The 20,163-nt window shown below is 39.6% G+C and overlaps 1 protein-coding gene across 5 annotated transcripts in view; it reads right to left on the bottom strand.

Annotated features, from left to right (window-relative positions):
* Positions 1 to 20,163, bottom strand: part of slc4a10.S (solute carrier family 4, sodium bicarbonate transporter, member 10 S homeolog) — a 111,311-nt gene that overhangs the window by 25,285 nt on the left and 65,863 nt on the right. For 3 of the 5 annotated variants that reach the window (XM_041579123.1, XM_018238823.2, XM_041579121.1), the window contains exons 7-9: positions 19,461 to 19,552; positions 2,652 to 2,809; positions 678 to 765 (exon numbers count right to left, since the gene is read on the bottom strand). In XM_041579123.1, coding sequence (XP_041435057.1) covers positions 678 to 765; positions 2,652 to 2,809; positions 19,461 to 19,552 — 338 coding nt within the window. The remainder of the gene's footprint in view (positions 1 to 677; positions 766 to 2,651; positions 2,810 to 19,460; positions 19,553 to 20,163) is intronic. The other 2 variants (XM_041579120.1, XM_041579122.1) reach the window with 1 other exon arrangement.

The following is a 20,163-nucleotide window of genomic DNA, read 5'->3' as shown; positions in this document are numbered from 1 at the left end:
GCTACTGTAAAAAATGAAAGCAATCCTCATTCTTTTTTCTGCACTTTTCAAATTAGTAAGGTGTCAGAGATCAGAACATCTGCAGAAACATTGACTGCTCCACGTAAAGTCAATTGAGTTATGACCAATACCTTTGACAAATGTGTTAGTAACATAAACACTTTCCTAACTGTTGGGTCCCCAGGTGGATACTTTATACATATTATTTTTTTATTTATGCAGAACCATTGCCTGGTTGCGAGGGTAATTTGAAATCTCCCAACCAGATATGTGCTGCAAATTTATACTGCTGAATAAAATATTATTTGCACCTACACTGGCTAAGCAGAAATAAATATCCCTCTAGTTTGTAAGTGATCTATTAATAGGGATGCCTATTAGAATTAGTTGTGGTACAAGCTATTATGCTGGATTCTGGGGGAAAATGCTGGATTCTGGGCAATTTAAATGTTCTTCTGCACATTGTATCTTTGCACTTGCATTTGTAAATAGTACCTATAACTTTGTAAAGCCTTAATCCCTCTCTGTATGAGAATGACTATTTATTTGTTCATTTTTAACAGGTGGCAGAGAACTGCCAGGAAATTCACCTCTCCCTGTAGCAGCTGAAAATAACATTTTATAAACAAGATATTTTTTTCCAAACTTCTATTTGACATCCTTTTATTATAAAATACCTCATCGGTCATGAGAGTCGCAATTGATCTTCCAATCTCATGATATTGTTGTCCCTTTCCGAGCGGTCCCAAAAGGATAAATAAAAACCTGGTGGAGGAACAGGACAGAAATGGTACTTTTACCCTCATGTATTTGGTTAGAAATATGTCAGCATCTGTGGCAGAAGATTCAGACTAGTAGAGGAAAATGGTCAGAGTTTTATTTGCTGAAAAGGAATGTTTAAGCACAAACAGCCTTGAACCTGATATCCAAAAAGAGACATGGAAGTAATTAGTGCCCCTTTAACAAAAAAAATCAAGCAGGTTGTGCTGAAGATGCTTAAGACCTAAAATACAATCATCTAAAAGCAAATAAAGCCATTATTTAGATTAGTGTTTTAATAACGAACTGCATCCACAAACCTGGTAATTGCACAGTCCCAGTGACATTTGTATATTAAAATTGTATTTTTCTGCTTAAAAGGTCAATATACTGTATATGCTAATGTTTAACATGAGTCCAATAAACAGAATATGCCTAGAATGTAGTCTTGGAGCAATGGTGCAGTAAGGTCTATCCCAGCCTGGGCAATATCCACAAGTTTTTAATTTTTTCACACGCTTGCAAGGGTTGTCTCTGAGTACTTCTTTTTTTACCCACACCGAAAATATACAGGCATTCAAAGTGGTGTTCCATACCCCTCCTTGTGATATTAGGCAGAGGAACTCATTCACTACGAGTACATTGTTCAGGGTCAAACTCCAGGGTCAAACTGGGGGGCCCGAGGGCCACCCAGTACACTGTCCCAGGCCCCTCCCCCCTGCATGCACTATGTTTTTGCTATGACCACCAGAAAAGGGAGGTTGTGGCAGGAAGAAGCCTGCGGATCTGTGATCTGGGTGCAGATCTGGGCCAGCGGGGCCCACAAGAGCCGGGGGCCCACCAGGTTTTTTCCCGGTGTCCTGCCAGCCCAGTCCTACCCTGACAGTGTGTCACTCTTATAACTCTCACTGTAGAAATGAATAAACTGGAGGTCCCCACGTGCTGCTGTTGAACTCAGGAACAATTTATTTACAAGCTGAGTACAACCTTCAGATAGTTTTTCACACACCTCTTGGTAGTTCAGGATTCCCAGGCTGCTCTGCCCCAACCTAATGCCTGCTTCCCATTTCATCTCATTTAATCTATCATCTCTCTCCAGGGATGATCTATCCAGCATCTCAGATAAACTAGGTCCTATGTACCCTAGTCCTTATCTCTCTGGGTCCCTAACTTAGCATATACCGTCGGGGCACTTATCCCTCACTTTCTCCTCATTGAAGTCACAGCTGCTTGTCTCTCTACCCTACTGCTAACTCTCACTAGCCATTCGAGGTTTAAAACTGAGAAAAGGCACAGGATACACTGCAAACAGAGTTTTGAAATGAATGTTAATAGTTGAGTGTCTAATTACCAGTAAAATGACTGTCAAATGGTTCTATTACTGTATGTTATGTTAACTTCTTAATGGATTGATTTGGAGTACAGTAGTAAAGGGGTGGTGGATATGGGAACTATGTCAGCAAAAATGGTAACAGTATCAATGCTACCTATGTTAAGTTGGCTCCAGATAAACTGAAAGAAACGATTCACTGGCACTCAAGGCAAACAGCAACAAGCCCTTGCAACGTTTATTGCAAGTGCCTGTACTTGATTTGAGTGCCAGTGAATGATTTTTTCAATTGATGATAGGGAGGTTGTTTATTCCTCCTTTATTTGGCACGGAGCATTCAGCTGATGAAGAGCCAGGGTGTGCAAGTGCCTCCTGAAGCAGGAATAGCACTGATACAAAACAGTTAAATTCTTTGTATATGGAGCATGTCACCAGTTCACCTGTACATACCCAAACAATATGGTACACCCCTTCAGATGTAGAGAAGCAGTGATGGACTGCATTCATACATAAAACGTGTACAGTAAGTCAAGTTTCTATGATCATATAAGGAAGAGCTTACCTAGAAGGAATAGGAACTTCTGTGAGTCCCGAGATCAACACTGCTGGGGATAGTCTAACAAAGGCTACTATAGCTCGATCTAAAAATTCCAGCTCTCCAACTAGGATATTGGAAGCTTCTGCTCCTGGAGGGATCTTCTTCATAAAATGCAAGTCAAACTGTAGCAAGAAAAAAAATAAAATGGAAACTCTGTATTACATTGCAAATAAAGTACTTGCTCAGTTTGACAGTTATCTGATTATCCAAAGTTAGGGTTGCTTTGCTTGGCGAATGCAATATATTATTTTTGGCCACCAGATTGCTACAAAAATATTGTCATGTTAGGGCAAAGAGTGTGATAATAGGGTATAGATTATTAGAAATTATGAAAAGGAATTTTGTAACTATAATTATTATGACAGTCAGCGTTTGGGAGATGGACAAACCAGAAGTGTTACACTTGTGATAAAGAGAGCACCAATGATAAAATTAGTGAGGTGAGCCCATGCTGACACAACCATTATGCACACCAGGCCAATAATCCTCATCAGGGAATTTCACCACTGTTCTCATGGTTAAAAAGGAATAACTAATTCAGCAAATGAATATGTTCTTTCTGTTAATGTTTTCTTTAACGTATGCATACCTGCATGTAGACACAAATGTTTTCATGATGCACCTTTAAATACGATCGTTATTGTGCATATTACAACCCCTATATTTATCAGAATGTGCGTCAAACATTAGAAAATTGCAGAGCACTGTGCCTTGCCTTGACATTTAAACAATTCTGCCATCAGCATGGATAGATGCTAGCATAGTTTATATGACATACAGCAGGTACTATATCAATTTTATAGAGAAAAAGCAAATCAGTCAAAGATGAAGAGTTGGTTGTTAACGCTATGCTATATTTTGGAGCTTTCTGTATTTCCAGATAAGAGATTCTATAAGTTTGCACCAGAAGCAGTAGACGTGCAAAAGAGACTTGAGGGGTCGATTACGTCTGCAATCTTGAGTTTATTGCAAGCTTGAGTGTAATCACCGTGTTTCCCCCCCCCTCCTAATGCAGCGGGGTTTTTTTTCGAGAATTTCAGCGTTGTTGAGTTCTCTGGGAGGAGTTGTGTCTGATGCAAATGTGGCTGTAAAATTAATGCTTGCACATATCATACACGGACCAGGTGGTACCTACAGGGTTCCCTCAGTGGCCTGCATCAATAGGCGCAGAAGTAATCAATTTGGAACATGAGGCATGGTACCACATTATGTAAAATGCATGCTTCTTACAGCAAAGACCTACTTAACCTCTTTGCCTGTAGCAGTTATGGGTAGCCCATTACACACAACGCAAGAGCAGCCTTTGGTGGAAGTACCTTTCATGTATTGAGTTTAACGTGCAACTGACTTCGGGCAAATTAGAGTGTCCACAACTGCGGTAGCATACATAAATGACCCCTTGTGAGTGCCTACTCTATGGAATTGGTATTAGGAGGTAAGTCAGACTCATTCCTTTAAATAAACGTTAATGAATATTTTTTGTACTTTCTTGATATTATTGTCTTTTGAATTACAATGGGGAACTTAAGATAAAATACAATAAACCTAATCTTAACAGCTGTAAAGGTGAAAAATTTTAATGGATAGAAAATCAATGCATTGGACACATGGATGTAACGGCTTGTTTAAGAACATCTGTTAAATGAACAGCCCTTCATAACCAATCCTCTAGCGCTAGGGCACACAGAAAAAGTAGAAATGTAAACTATTTCCTATTAAAAAGTGACTTACTGTTTTCTAGTAATACAACAAATTTTACATGGTTTACGCATGTGGAAATTCAAAAGACACTAGAACATTTTAAGATAAACAAAGGTCTGGGACCGGATGGTACTTCGATAGCTTAGCTCTGTGGTTGCCAAACCTGTTTACTTAATTTTTTTAGGATGAGAGACTGGTGAATTACTAATGTGGTGCTGCTATTCAAAAAGGAATCCCGTTCTCAGCCTCAAAACTATAGGCCCGTTAGTCTGACATCAGTGGTAGGAAAGCTTTTCAAAGGAGCATTAATGGATAAAATACTGGACTTCATACACCAAGGGGTATGCAGTGCAGGTTGGGGGTTATAATCCTTAAGAAGGATATAATTGAGCTGGAGAGAGAGAATGCAGAAACGTGCTAAACTGCTAACTAAATTGGTTACGGGGATGGAAGACTTAAATTATGTGGGTAGACTGTCAAGGTTGGGGTTGTTTTCTCTGGAATAAAAGACGCTTGAGAGAGGACAGGATTACACTTTACAAGTACATTAGAGGACATTATAGACAAATAGCAGGGGACCTCTTTACCCACCCCTTCTGACTAGAGGAAAAGAACTTTCATTTCTTGGTGGTTCTTAACAGTGAGGACAGTGAGGTTGTGGAATGCACTGCCGGGTGATGTGATGGCTGATTCTGTTAATGCTTTTAAGAATGGCTTGGATGATTTATTGGAAAATCATAATATTCAAGGATATTGTGATACTAAAATGTATAGCTAGTGTATGAGTATATATAGTTTATGTGAGTGAATGGAGGGATCAGTGTGTGTATGTATGGATGCTGGCTTTCATTTGGGGGGGTTGAACTTGATGGATATTGGTCTTTTTTCAACCCGATCTAACTATGTAACGAAGTAACTATGTACATAGGGGTAGAGTAAGCCCACATATAATGCAGGCTGACAGTGCCCATGAAATGATATAGTGATTATAGGACCACAATTTTTACTGGGGGTAAAGGTTACTCACTGTTAAGTATTATATTCCTTTATATATATAGCTGCCACAATTACACAGCTCTTTACAGAGATTTTATATTATTAACATCAGCCCCTGACCCAGTGTAGCTTACAAGCTAAGGACAAGATGGCGGCAGTATGGCACAAATGGCAACAGTAAGACTATGTAAGTATATCAGTGCATATTCCCCCCCCCCAAGGGCCCACTGATGCTAGGGGCAACATCAAATACCCCTCCTCACTACAATAAAACCATATGGGTTTCCTTATTATGTAGCATAGTAATGACAATAGAGCTTTTGCTTCCTATAGAGCCCTCGATTAACCTTGACTCCCCAGCATTCACTCTGTACAGGCAATAAAAGTATCTCAGGCAGCCAGTTATCTGGAGTGCACTGTTTCTGTACATTGTGCAGTGCCAGGGACATTTGCTTGTGATTTCTGAAAAGACTTTAATTGTGTTTTCCTGCCATTTATGTTGCCTGGTTACCACAAGGCATTTTTCCTCTCTTTATTTATGTGCATGCTGCAAAGAGCTAAAATTAAAGGGTTTCTCTGGTTAATTTCTGTCACAGAACCTGATCTCACAGTGCGACAAGAACAATCTATTAAAAGCATATACCAAGATGTTCTCTAAGACTTGCTGTTCCCTCACATTTCACATATAACCATCATGGATCTTATTTATTGCTACTTATTTAAAATAAAGCAGTTTCTGGCATTCATTGTAATGGATGTTTTCAGATAGTGTTTGGATTCAACATCCACCTTCCCCAAATAACCTTTACATAGTGATGTACCAAACACAGTCAACCATACTGTTGTTTTTCTTTAAGGTAAGCCTGTAAGTAGGTGAAAAATAACTCTTATTTTCCATGTGTAAATAGTTGGTCAATGTTATAGTTCTCCTAAGCTTGGCATGTAGGAAAATTCTCATGCTTATACAAGGAAGTACATGAACTGTGTACTTCCCCTTTGGTCTACAAAACAGGCAGGACTGAAGACTGTTGTGACCAGACCAGGTGGGAGGCCGTTTCCTATAGGATAGTACATGGCTAGTAGTGGAGGTGTGAGAGGGTTAGGGGTGAGAGATAGAAAGGCTAGTTAATAAGGACAGCATTTTGCCCTAGCGAGGAGTGAGATTTTGGGGTAGAACTCCTGTGGCGATTGTGCGCCAGTTAGGAAATTGAGAGCGTTCTGGTATAGGTTCGATGGAACCTGTGAGACATCCTGGGAAGAAGCTTGGGCACTGTATGCTGGACAGCTCAAAAAAAAAACTGGGGGAAAGTCTTAATTAGGAGAGGAGGCCTCTGAACAACTAACAGCACTCTGCCAGTGCATTTCCACATGACAGGGGTCCTGGAAGCTTTGTTAGAGGAACACTGTGTGAGAGTGAGAAGCGTAGAGAATTTATTTTAAAAAAGTGTTCACTGTGTAATGATAATCCTTGAGTCTGTAACCAGTGCCCCGGTCTGTTACCTACCTGATGTGTGCCTCTCAGTGTGCCTCTGTTCATTGCAATGTTGTGAAAATGCCTACTTCTTACAGTAAAGGCTGTGTATTTACTTATGGCTGTAATGGGTTACACAGGTGGCCGTTTTACAAGCCCACTCTCTCACTCCTCTTGGAGGACCTACCACCGTCATTTGGGAACCTTAAAGAATATACAGTTTTGAGCGACATCCCGACTGTAAAAACTATTTTACTAATTAAAAGCAAAAGTTGCACAATATGGTCAAATGCATGCAGACCATCTGTTCTTGAAATGGTTAATTTCTTTATAGTGGAGAAAAGTAATAAACACTTTGCATCTAATTATCTTTAAAGGAATTGTTCAGTGTAAAAATAAAAACTGGGTAAATAGATAGGCTGTGCAAAATAAAGAATGTTTCTAATATAGTTAATTAGCCAAAAATGTAATGTATAAAGGCTGGAGTGATTTGATGTATAACATGTCAGTCAGACACTACTCACTTCTGCTTTTCAGCTCTCTTGGTTTACACTGACTGGTTACCCTGGCTACCAGGCAGTAACCAATCAGAGACTTGAGGGGGGCCACATGGATCATATCTGTTGCTTTTGAATCTGAGCTGAATGCTGAGAATCAATTACAAACTCACTGAACAGAAATGTACCATGTGGCCCCCCTTCAAGTCGCTGACTAGCTCAGAGTTATAGAGCTGAAAAGCAGGAAGTTGGATTCTGGCTGTTTTATTAGACATCCAGTCACTCCAGTCTTTATACATTACATTTTTGGCTAACTAACAATATTAGAAACATTTTTTATTTTGTGCAGCCTATCTATTTACACAGTTTTTATTTTCACACTGAACTGTTCCTTTAAAAGGTAACACGGAACATCTGCTAGGAAGCCCCTGACAGATATCCTTGTTGGAAGCCTGCTGCTGAGCTGAAAAATGACAATATGTTCCTTTCTTCTTCCAAAGCAGGAAAAGTGAATGCGTTTCTTTGCCTTGCATTTGCTAAGCAGATGTTTTGTTGCATTTTAAGATGGATGCTATATCCCTTATGAAAATAAAGGTGGATTACCTGGAATGCATATTATGTATATGAAATTGTGTACTAATAATGTTGCTTGTATGTTGGAGAAGGAGATACATAGATAGTCTTAGATAACTCAAAGGAGAATTCAACCCTAACGTTAAAAAAACCCTAAGTTTACCGAAGAGGCTTAAGATGGCGCCTGTGAACTCTGATGCCTGAATCTGCACCGAGGGGTAAGTAAAACGTTAGGGGCATTTGCCCGGGGTAACAATTAGGCTGTGGGGAGAAGGGAGGGTGTCTATGTAGGGTAGGGGTTTTCAACGTTACGGTTGAGTTTTCCTTTAAGTACAGGGTCTATTTTTTTTTTTTTGTATTTCAAGAAAACTTTATTCCAAAAGAATAAGCAAGTGTACATCCAACGAACATTAAAGAATTATATCAGATCAATAGTTAGACATGCAAGCGTATACGGCAACAAGAATACAATTCTGAAAATCAACTATTACCAATAATGTCACAGAAAGAAAAAGGTAGAGAAGAAAGAAAGGGGTGGGAGGGGAGGGGAGCAGGTGTTGGGGGTAAAGCTTGGAGGCTAACTTTCGGACATAGTGCTACGTTGTTACAGTTTGTCATGTGTATGCAAATAGGAGATCCAGGGCTGCCAGGTCAATATGAAGTTATCCTTACTCTCTGATAAATATGAAGTAATTTCCTCCATAAGATAAATATCTCTGACATTGGCGACCCATTCATCTAAAGTCGGGGAAGTAATCTCTCTCCAATGTCTTGGGATTAGAATTTTAGCCGCTAGCAATAGCTGGTTGAGGAGACTATATTTGAATGTATGTTCAGGCATCTCAGTATGAAGCAATAGGAGCAATTGAGGTGTGAGATCAACCTGATAGCCCAGAATCTCCCGACAAGCCTGCTTTATGTTTTCCCAAAATAGTTGTAACTTCTCACAAAAAAAACAGATATGAGAGATATTCCCAACTTCCTTATGACATCTCCAACATAGGTTATCTGGCACCAGATGCATTTGGAATAATTTAGCAGGCGTTCTATACCAGTACGATAATGTTTTATAAGAATTCTCCTGAAATCTGTTATTAATAGAGCATTTTGCCGATAATCTGAAGCATTTCTCCCATTCCTCCTCTGACAGACTTAGTTGTAATTCGGATTCCCAGGTTTTTGTAAAATGCGGCAACTGAGGAAATTTCTTTTGTATGATCAGTTTGTAAAGCACGGAAGTTAAATGGTGAGGAAGAGTTTTTTTATCACACAGATTTTCAAACTCAGTCAAAGTTCGATTGGCTTGTTGGAACATTGGGTTTAGTTGTAAAAAGTGTTGGATTTGGCAGTATCTCCAGTGGTCTCTTTCATCCCAATTATGTTTGGAGTTTTCAATGAAGGACACAGAAGTGTCTGTTCTGAGGATATGTTGCAGCTGTAAGTTTTGTGCCCCAAATGCAGATGCCATTCCCTAATCCAAAATTCCCGGCATAAAGTCAAGGGTTTGACTCAAAGCAAGTAGTGGAGAGGGGTATGGAACAAGCTGATATGCTTGGTTAAATCTGTACCAGAACTGATCCAGGGCTAACGTTTGAGGATTGCCTTTCAGGTTAAGAGCCACATGTTTCCCTTTATTCCAGAGAATGTTGTTTACAGGGAAATTGACTCCTTTATCCTCTATACATTTCCATTGTTTTGTTGAATTAGCATTAGAATGTTCAACTAACTTCGCTAATAAGCATGCTTGATAATATGAAAAACAGTCAGGTAGACTCAATCCTCCCCTTCCCTTAGGTAGGTATAATATAGACCTGCCAATCCTAGGACGTTTATTAGCCCAAACAAATTTGCTAATAATAGTGTTTAGAGAGAGAAAGAACCCCTTAGGAACTAAAACTGGTAAAGTCTGAAACAAATATAATATTTTAGGTAAAATCGACATTTTTACAATAGCGATTCTGCCCGTCCACGTGAAGTGGGTTTTGTCCCATTCTTTCAGCAAGGCAGCTATTGAGGCAACCATAGGTTTATAATTGTAAAAATATACTTTGTCCAGGTCACTTGGAATATAGACACCCAGGTATTTAATTTTTTCCACCTGCCATTGAAATCTAAAGTTAGCTCTTAATTGGTGAATCGCCGAGTGCTGCATAGAAATGGGGAGGGCTTCAGATTTAGTCATGTTAATTTTATAATTGGAGAGTTCGCCATAGATCGCAAGTTCTCTAATAGCATTGGGCATCGAAATATGTGGGTTGGTTATGACTAAAAGGAGGTCATCCGCAAATGCAGCAAGTTTATATACCTGTGTGTCTATAGTCAACCCCGTGATATCCTGGTTGTTCCTAAGTGCTATCAGTAGGTGTTCCATACAGAGAACATAGAGCAACGGGGATAAAGGGCAGCCCTGTCGAGTCCCGTTCTTTATATCAAAAGTATCAGAAAGGATACCATTCAGCCGTATTTTGGCGGAGGGAATCGTGTAAACTGCCATGATTTTATCCCTGAAAGGCTTCTCTATTCCAGTCCCCTCTAGTACCAGTTTGAGAAATGTCCAGTTAACCCTATCGAACGCCTTCTCCGCATCAGTAGAGAGGAGCAGAGAAGGCGTTTCGATGAGCCTTCGCCCAACTAATCAGATTAAGAATTTTCATGGTATTCTCCTTGCCCTCTCTCCCCTTGACAAACCCCACTTGATCATCATGTATCCACAGTGGGAGAAGTGGGTTAATTCTCTGCGCTATAATTTTTGTGTATAATTTCAAGTCAATATTCAATAGAGATATAGATCTATAGTTACCACAAAGTGTGGCGTCTTTGCCTGGTTTAGGGATGACTGTGATATAGGCGAGTAAAGCCTCCCTGGTCAAAGGGTGATTCTCATCAATCTCGTTTATAAAATCGAGAAAAAGGGGAGCTAACTGAGCAGAAAAAACCTTATAGAACTTCCCAGTATAACCATCAGGCCCCGGGGACTTGTGCAGATTTAAATTTTTGATAGCAGTCAGTACTTCCTGTTTTTGGAATGGTATACTCAATTCTCTAAGGAGATTACCGTCAATGCCTGGTAGGGGATATTTTGCTAAATAAGTTCTAATTCTCGCTTCCAATGTTTTTTGAGTCATAGTTGGGGGGATATTGTACAAGTCCTGATAATACTGTTTAAAGGCTTCAGCTATTTTTGTCGGTAAGATCTGTAGGTTACCCTGTTGGTTATTGATTTTATGTATATAAGAGAGATTCTGTCTATTCTTTAGGGCGTTGGCTAACAATCTCCCTGATTTGTTTCCAAATTCATAATACTTCTGTTTTAGTTTGATCATTGCATGTTTGCTTTGGGCATTCATAATCTGTCTTAATTCTGTTCTTTTCGCTGTTAGAATTTTGAGGTTATCTAACGACGGATTTGCAATGTGCTGAACTTCCAACTGTTGAATTTGACTAAATAAGTTGTCTAGCGTGTTCTGACGCAGCCTTTTCAGGCGGGCGCCATGCTTAATCAGAATACCTCTAATCAGACATTTTAATGCTTGCCATTTAGTTTGTTGCGAAGTGGAATCATGAGCTACTCTGGGGATATAGTCCTTAATAGTTCCCTCAATTTCATTTCGACAATCAGCATTATCCAGTAAATTGTCATTAAGACTCCAGTTCCAGACCGGTTTCGGTTTGTTTGGTATGTTAATTACAATATAAACAGCTGCATGGTCAGACCAGGTTATGTTATCCATATCCGCCTTCACCAGCCAGTGCAAGTAATGTTGGGAGATGAATACATAATCCAGTCGGGAGTAGCTCTTCTGGGGGAATGAAAAATTAGTATATTGTTTAGCAGTAGGATTAAGAAATCTCCAGGAGTCTATGACTCTCATGTTTTGTAGCGATTTGGCAGCTCGAGTAATGTTTTTGGAAGTTACTAGAGATTGTCCTTTGGAAGTATCTAGTTTGGGGTTTAGGGCGATATTAAGATCTCCCCCCAGAATCAATAATCCTTCGGAAAAGTTAGAAATCTTTGTATTTAGTTTAGATAGGTACTGTGCTTGATTAAGGTTGGGTAAATAAAAACTACCGATGGTACAGGGAGTATGATACAATAGGCCTTTTATCAGAACATATCTACCGTGAGGGTCTACGAGAGTATCATTAACTTTGAAATCAATTGACCTTTTAATAGCTATAGCTACCCCCTTCGTTTTTTGTAGCGGATTATTACTGAAAAACCATTGTGAGTACTGACCCAATTTATGCATTTGTGGGGCTTCCTTCCTGAAATGCGTTTCCTGAAGTAAAATTATATCCCCTTTGTTTTTCCTCATCAAAGTTATCAGTTGTTTCCTCTTTTCCAGGATATTTAGGCCATTCACATTTAAAGAGATTATTTTCAGATTACTCTCCATTGTATAAGCAATATAAGACAATAATAACACATAATACAAACTTCTTACTGAAATCGTAGCCTCCAAGCTCAGGTTGGGAAAGGGCAACAGGGTAGGATCTATAGAAAAAAGTAGTGGAAATACAATGAAAACATATCTTGTAATCAAATATAATGCAGTGACCGGAACAACATAATCCCAGCAGATGTGGGAGCATAGAAAAAAACAGAAGGAAAAATGTATACCGTATAAATGGGCTTCTCTCCTGCAAATGCAGACCCTTCGTCAGACAATTTGTCTGGCCCATTGCTGGGGGGGAGGTAGTGAGCAACATGTGTCGCGCAAACGCACCGTGGCAGAAAATTGCTAGAGCCCATGAGAAACCAAAAAAAAAAATGTAACAACACTATTGTAAGTGGAGCATAACAATAAAGAAGGAATGGGACAAAAAAGACGGCTAATTCACTTGAAGCACTCTCTGCTGTGTTGGGGATTCACCCAGGGTTAGATGGCATAGGGCTTCCGGGAGCTGTTCCAGGTGTTTGTCGTGATCTACTTCTTTTCGCCTTAGGTGATTCCACCTCTTTCCAAGGATCTTGATGCGGCAGCAAGGTTGGTGTCGGTAGCTGTACAAATTTAATCCAGTCTGAAAGATCAAGTTTCGGAGCATTACAGGCCTGTAGGAAGGGTCGCAAATCCTCAGGCGTCGATATTGTGTATGACTTCCCAGCAATTGTGGTCTGGATGCTAAACGGGTACCCCCACCTAAACAAAATTTTATTTTCCTTCAGGAAGTTTGTCAGGGGCTGGAGGAGTCGTCTTTGTTGTAATGTATACCATGACAAATCTTGCATGATAGAGACTTCAGCATCATCCACCTTAATCAGCTTCTGTTGCCGTGCTTTAGAGAGGATTTCCTCTTTCACTGTGAAATGCAGTAAGCATCATATGACATCTCGTGGTTTATCAGATGGGAGTCCTTTAGGTCTGAGTGCTCGGTGAACCCTTTCGATGTGTATCTCATTGGTATCAGGCAGGTTGAGCACAGAATTAAACAATGAAGTTACTGTGCGTTTAAGGGTGTTTGCCTCTACTGCTTCAGGGAGACCTCTTATGCACAAATTACATCTCCTCCCCCTGTTATCAAGGTCTTCCACTCGATGAGTCAGAGATTGAATAGCTTTGTTTTGTATTTGGGATACCTTGAGCAGTGAATCAACGGACATCTCAATTTGCTCCGTTCAGCACTCAATCGATTCAGTCCTAGCATGGATGGATGCGATTTCCGTCTTAAGTTCAGCCACTTCTTCCTTTAGCGCAGTCTTAATCTGAGTCGCTAAATCTTTCAGATCACGTTTTGTGGGTAATGTCTTTAGGAGCGCGTAAGTGTTACTTTCCGAAATAGTAGAGTCATCATCAGAGGCCTGGTCATCTCTCTCAGCCTGATCCAGCCTATCTGACTCTGCCCGGGACCGCTCCTGCTCTGCTGGAGCCAAAAATTTCTTTAAAAATTTTTGGGATTCAGTCATTTTATGCTGTTTTGGAGTATCCCTTACGCCATCTTTCACTTTGCCGTATTTACCCATGGTAATATATTAATTTTCCACTTAGTAAGATGAGCTCTAGCACATGGCCAGTATTAGATATCCATCATAGGGTGTAAACAGTCCCAAAGCATAAATGGAGCCAGTGAATGAGGCCTCTGTGCGGCCTGTGTGAGCTCCCTGGGAAGAACAGAGTGTGTGCCACTCCCTTTTGAAAATGTAGGCTGCAATTAAGTCAAGATACTGTATGTGTCCGTGGCCTTACAATATTTGCAGTTGTGGGGTTGTCTTCAGTGCCCCAAGCAGTAAGGACTGAAAACTGCCTAGTAGCAGTCAGCCAGGGAGTTATGTGATGACGCACCTCCAATTTGCTAAGGCCAACAGAAGGCCCGTGTGGGGTAATTCACCCTGAGAGAGGGGTATATCGTAAGATTACAGGGCCCCGAGGTACTCACCCCTGGGAGGTCGCCATGTGCAGCGTATGAGAGCGCCCTGTGTGAGAGCGCTGGCTAGCGGCTATTGCGGTCCAATCGCGCCGCCACCTCGTGGGCCAAATCAAGTCCACGGCTTTGGTGCGTCACTAGGCCGGAGGCGTCGGTCGTGCTGCACAAGCCCCACCGTCTCGTATGTGGGCTCCTTTTGTGGCGAATACTCCCCCGAGGCCAACCGGATTACTCTCCGAGGCAGCGGGTGAGCTGCAGTGGCGATATGAGCCAAAATGGCCAGTTGGACTCGGAGCTAGGCAAAGTGCGTCTGCACAGGTGCCCGGTTAGTCACGCCCCTCAAGTACAGGGTCTATTATCAGAATTGTTTGATAGACCACACCCTTTGCAGTCTATCCAATAGTCAAAAATAAGTCTGTTAAAGGGATTCTATCATGATTTTTATGTTGTAGTTATTATTTCTAAATTACACTGTTTATACTGCAAATAATTGACTACCATGAAAAATTTCATTTCTAACCCAACAAGTGAATTTTTAGTTGTAATATTGGAGTGTAGGCAGCCATCTCAGGTCATTTTGCCTTTTTATGTGCTATTAGAAAGAGCCAGCATTTCAGGGTGGAACTGTTTTCAGGCAGGCTATTGTTTCTCCTACTCAATGTAACTGAAGGACTAGTCACAGTGGGACATGGATTTGGATTTATCCTACTATACAGAGATACATAGTTATTTAGCTTCTTATTCAGCAGCTTTCCAGTTTGCAATTTCAGCAATCTGGTTGCACTGATTTAAATAAGAGACTGGAATATGAACAGGAGAGGGCCTGAATAGAAAGAGGAGTAATAAAAAGTAGCAATAACAATAAATGTGTAGCTTTGCCGAGCATTTGTTGTTAGACACCGATTTGAAAGCTAGAAAAAGCCAGAAGAAGAAGGCAAATAATTGAAAAACAAAATAAAAAATGATAGCTAATTAAAAATTTCTTAGAATTGGCCATTCTATTCATACTAAAGGTTAACTTAAAGGTGAACCTCCCCTTTAATTTCAGTTTGCGTTACCTCACTCTGAGCTTGTAGGTCTAGGGCGACATGCCAAAACACCAGTCCTGCCACACCTCAGCCAAATTAAACAATAGTGCAATTAACAGCATTTTGGGTTTCTATGTAATTGATATGGCCAGTCAATAACAACATCAACAAGTCAGTGGTGTAAATGGCTAACTGCAAAATGAAAAACTAAGGGCCAGTAGTTTTCTTAAACCTGCTATGTAGTCTTTGCATTTGAAGATGGCAGTTTGGCAAGTCAATTATATGCCTTTATTAACCTAAACACAAACTACAGTGACCAAATTTTTAAAATTTCAATACAAACTTAACATTGATTTTTTTTTTTAATATTTCATCAGCCATCTGGCTTAGACACTAGCGCATAGTCTCTATTTACATTTACAAGATTATTCATGGAAATTCTGCTGGCACTTAAATATAGATATTTATATCTCAAAATGTTCCAAAAAATAAAAAATAGTATACATAAAAAAAAAAGAGTCCACACAAACAGAAACTTAAAGGGGAACTGTCATGGCCTTGCACCCTAACTTTTTTTTCACAAATATGTGTTTTTATAGTTTTTGAGATATAAGTGGTTTATTGGGGTGCTTCTTCAACCTAACCTTTTTTTCCTGCTGTGTGTCAGTAAAGAATTGCCGACTCATTCTTGAATCATGTCTAATAGATCATGCTGGAATAAACCAATTAGAGCAGATGAAATCTGTCAGGTCAGTGAATGAGAGTCTGTTGGTTGCAGCTGAATTTACCTGCCTAAAGATATCTGTAAAAATGAAAGAATTCAGATTTTCTATATAATCATACAGTCATTAAACAGCAGCCAAACACTACTGGGGCTCTTTTACTAATGAGTAGTGATGGGCGAATTAATTCACCAGGCACGAATTTACAGAGAATTTCCATGTTTTGCTGCCAGTGAATAAATCAAAACTGTAGTGAAAAGTCGCCCACGAAAAATCCATTGCACATCGGAATAGTCACGCGCATAAAATTGTTGCGTGTAAAAATTATTTTGACCACTTGAATTCAACGCAAATTTTTCAGAGAAACGCCACAGATTCGCCCATCACTGCTAATGAGAAGTAAAACGTATTATTATTAAAAAGTAAAACTTGCAAATATATCCCTTCTCTGAAAAGTGACCTTTCCCCCCCCAGAATTTTGCATATTTCCTTAAAGGAAAACTATACCCCCAAAATAAACACTTAAGCAACAGATAGTTCATATCATATTAAGTGGCATATTAAAAAATCTTACCAAACTGGAATATATATTTAAGTAAATATTGCCCTTTTACATCTCTTGCCTTGAGCCACCATTTTGTGATGGTCTCTGTGCTGCCTCAGAGATCACCTGACCAGAAATACTACAACTCTAACTGTAACAGGAAGAAGTGTGGAAGCAAAAGACACAACTCTGTCTGTTAATTGGCTCATGTGACCTAACGTATGGTTTGTTGGTATGTTTGTGAGTACAGTGAATCCTACGATCCCAGAGGGGGCCCTTATTTTTTAAAATGGCAATTTTCTATTTATGATTACCCAATGGCACATACTACTAAAAAAAGTATATTATTATGAAAATGGTTTATTTACATGAAGCAGGGTTTTACATATGAGCTGTTTTATGCAATATCTTTTTATAGAGACCTACATTGTTTGGGGGGTATAGTTTTCCTTTAATACTTAACCCACTGGATCACATGGAGGATCAACAAGTAGGCAACAAGTAGGCACTAGGGAGAAAAATAACCCCCAGGGGGCTATTCGTGTGTGGGAAGAGAGAAGCCAATCCACTTCCAACCTTAACTCACCCATCCCAACTCAACACGGAGAGACATAATTACTGACCCGTGCCCAATCCACCATTCCCCAAGGGGGTGGGCTTAAATAGGCATGACTTGCAATATGTATCATTACTAGAAAAATGGAATGCATATCACAATTTACATAAAAAGAGTAATTTATTATACATCAGAAAATACAGCACAAAATAAATCACTACAGTTCAGAGAAAATGAACAAATTTGTATAAAGCTTTACAGGGTCAGGCTGGAAGATGAGTCTCAGAAATAACACCAATTGCATCCTGGCAGACTAATTACTATAAGCCTATTTATCAGGGTGAACAGTTAATTATTTGGTGTAACGATATAGCTTGTAAACGCACTAATTTGCAAGTCTCTTTGTTCTGTCTGAATCTTATATGTGACTCTAGGAGGTTCCAACCAGAAACATTATGTTTTCTGTGCATGTTTCTTGCAGAAACTTCAGGTTCATTCCAAAAGCTTCTTTGATACTTAAAGTGCATTGTCTTAGTGGCATTTTATAAATATAGATATGAGTTTTTAGATTAATACATTTTAACGGATTGCATTTATTTTTCGGTAAATAGACACATCATTGGTAGGAAGCAGTAGTGCCATGAGTAATCACTGATTTTTATGATTTATTTTAAATTATGAAGGAGAGAAGTGGGATTGGTATTGGTTCTGCCCTTCTCTCTGGGGTGATATTAATGGAGTTAAAGATCTGGCTCATGATATAATGTGGTTTTACTGACTTCTATGCTAATGATGTAAATGTAATTTGATTGAGGGGGTTTAAAAGACATATTTATGAATTTACTGTTATATTTTTATGCACTTTGATTGCAATGAATATGCTCATCTTAACAGCTTGATGTGTGATGTAATAATGAATGCACTGCATTGATGGAGGAATAAAGACTTTGCCACATTATCGCACGTTATCGCACAAATCTATTTGCCGTGAGTGCTTTCTGCAATGGGACTATATATATTGTGAGATTCAGGTTAGCAGGGATCAATAGCACAGCACTGTTTAGCACACAAACGTGAGTTGAAGGCCACTTTTAACAGTTTTATGCAGCTTGGCTGGCTTTTATTATAAACAAAATGAACAGGTTCAGCACACTTGCTTCAACATAGGAATAGCATTCCCGCTTAAACACCCACATTGGTATATACAAAAAACAAAATGTCCAGCACTTACAGCATTAGAAGAATGGAGTCCCAAAGTCCTCTGTTAATTATGCTGTACAACAGCAATGGCAAAAGCAATTTTGCCCAATATGCACAAAAACTTTCTTCTTGATACCTGCTGAATTTCTTTTGGCTCTGTGAGTAGCCATTTGTACCCTCAGTTTGTTACCTGTCTATATCTTACTATTCCAAAAGGACTATTGGCATTTTGCAGTGTTTAACGATGTGTTTTTGCCACTAAGACATAGATTTGCACAAAGCACTTAATGAACATTAAACCCAACCATAAAGCTGCCCTACTAAATACCATTTTTTTCTAAAGAAGTTGATGAAAAACTCCATGATAACCAATTCACCAATGACTGACCAAACACTTACAGATTACAGATGCAAGAGAATTATGAGAATGCTGATTATTAGCACTATGTCATCTTGCTATTATCTTACATATAGTGATTATTATATTTTTTTTGGCTTCACTATATGACCCTGGAATCAGACATGGGGATAAAGGACAGTCCTATTGGGAACAAAGAACATGGAGCCAGATTTACACAGATCAGCTTGGATTTTCATTCGAGGATTATTTTAAATTTCATCCCAAATCGCTTGTTTTCTGGTTGGTTTGGTTGGAGTCGGACTGGGGTGCCCACCAGGGCTGCTGTCTCAGGGCCCCCCTCAGAGTCCCGACCCTGCCGCAAATCTCCCTCTGGACCCCGGCCACCTTTGGCATGCCCTTTCCTGCGTTCTCGCGCATGTGTGTACCTTTTTTGACGCGACCGAGGTCCGGAGACAGAGATCGGGGAAGCAAGGTCAGGGAGAGGGTCTGGGCCAGTGGAGCCCACGAGAGCCAGGGCCCACTGGGTTTTCTCCCAGCACCTTGCCGGCCCAGTCTGACCCTGCTTGGGATAAAGAGTTCTGAAGCCTTAGACAATGATAAAAATCCAATCAAAATCAAATCTATAAAAACACCTGCCAAAATGATATCAAGTAGAATTATAGGAATCCTTTGATTTTAATAGATCAGTCGCTTTGATCTATTTTAAGTAGATACAATACCTTTGTTTTACTGAAAGATTGTGGAAATAGTAGCACACTCACCTTTGTGACATCTAGGGTACTGTTCTCTCTGCTGACATCATTTTTATGTTCAATGCAGGAGGGAGCAGACTGGGGAGACACAAGCTGACCTGCTAAAGAGTGAAGTCAGACTTTTAATGATGGTAGCAATTGATCAGTAAAGGTCCTGCACAAACTCATGGTAAAGGCCCTGCACAATGTATTGATGTTTTATAAACAAGCAATAGAGGTATAGTATCTGTTATCCAGAATGCTCGGGTCCTAGGGCTTTAGGAAAGGCAATAGGAAAGGGAAGTGAAGTGAACCTAAAAATATACACACATTGACTGTTACAAATCTGAATAAAAACAGTCCCAGGTACAGTAAATAGTGATTAACGCATTTGTTAATTATATACTTTAAAACTGGCAAGAGTTATTTCCCATGCAGCTACAATATTAGCATGACAGAACTTCTCCCATGAGTAAAATGAAGGGGACTTATGTAAATACTGAGTGAATCTAACTTTTTTCATAACTCGGTTGCATAAACGAGTCCTTTCATTTTCTAGGGTTTAAGAGCCGGTGCTTTGAAAAAGAAATTCTGAACAAAGACAAATGAATATAAAAGAAAATGTTCACATTAGTTTCATTGTGTTACAATTCAAAGGCAGGCTCATTGTGTCTAATTGGAAGAATAAAGAATGACCACTGACAGCAAATGGAATCACACCTACGCCTTTATT

This window comes from Xenopus laevis, chromosome 9_10S, assembly GCF_017654675.1.
Source record: "Xenopus laevis strain J_2021 chromosome 9_10S, Xenopus_laevis_v10.1, whole genome shotgun sequence".
NCBI lineage: Eukaryota > Metazoa > Chordata > Amphibia > Anura > Pipidae > Xenopus > Xenopus laevis.
The sequence above is the reverse complement of the archived record's forward strand: the minus strand, read 5'-3'. Positions and strand labels throughout refer to the sequence as shown.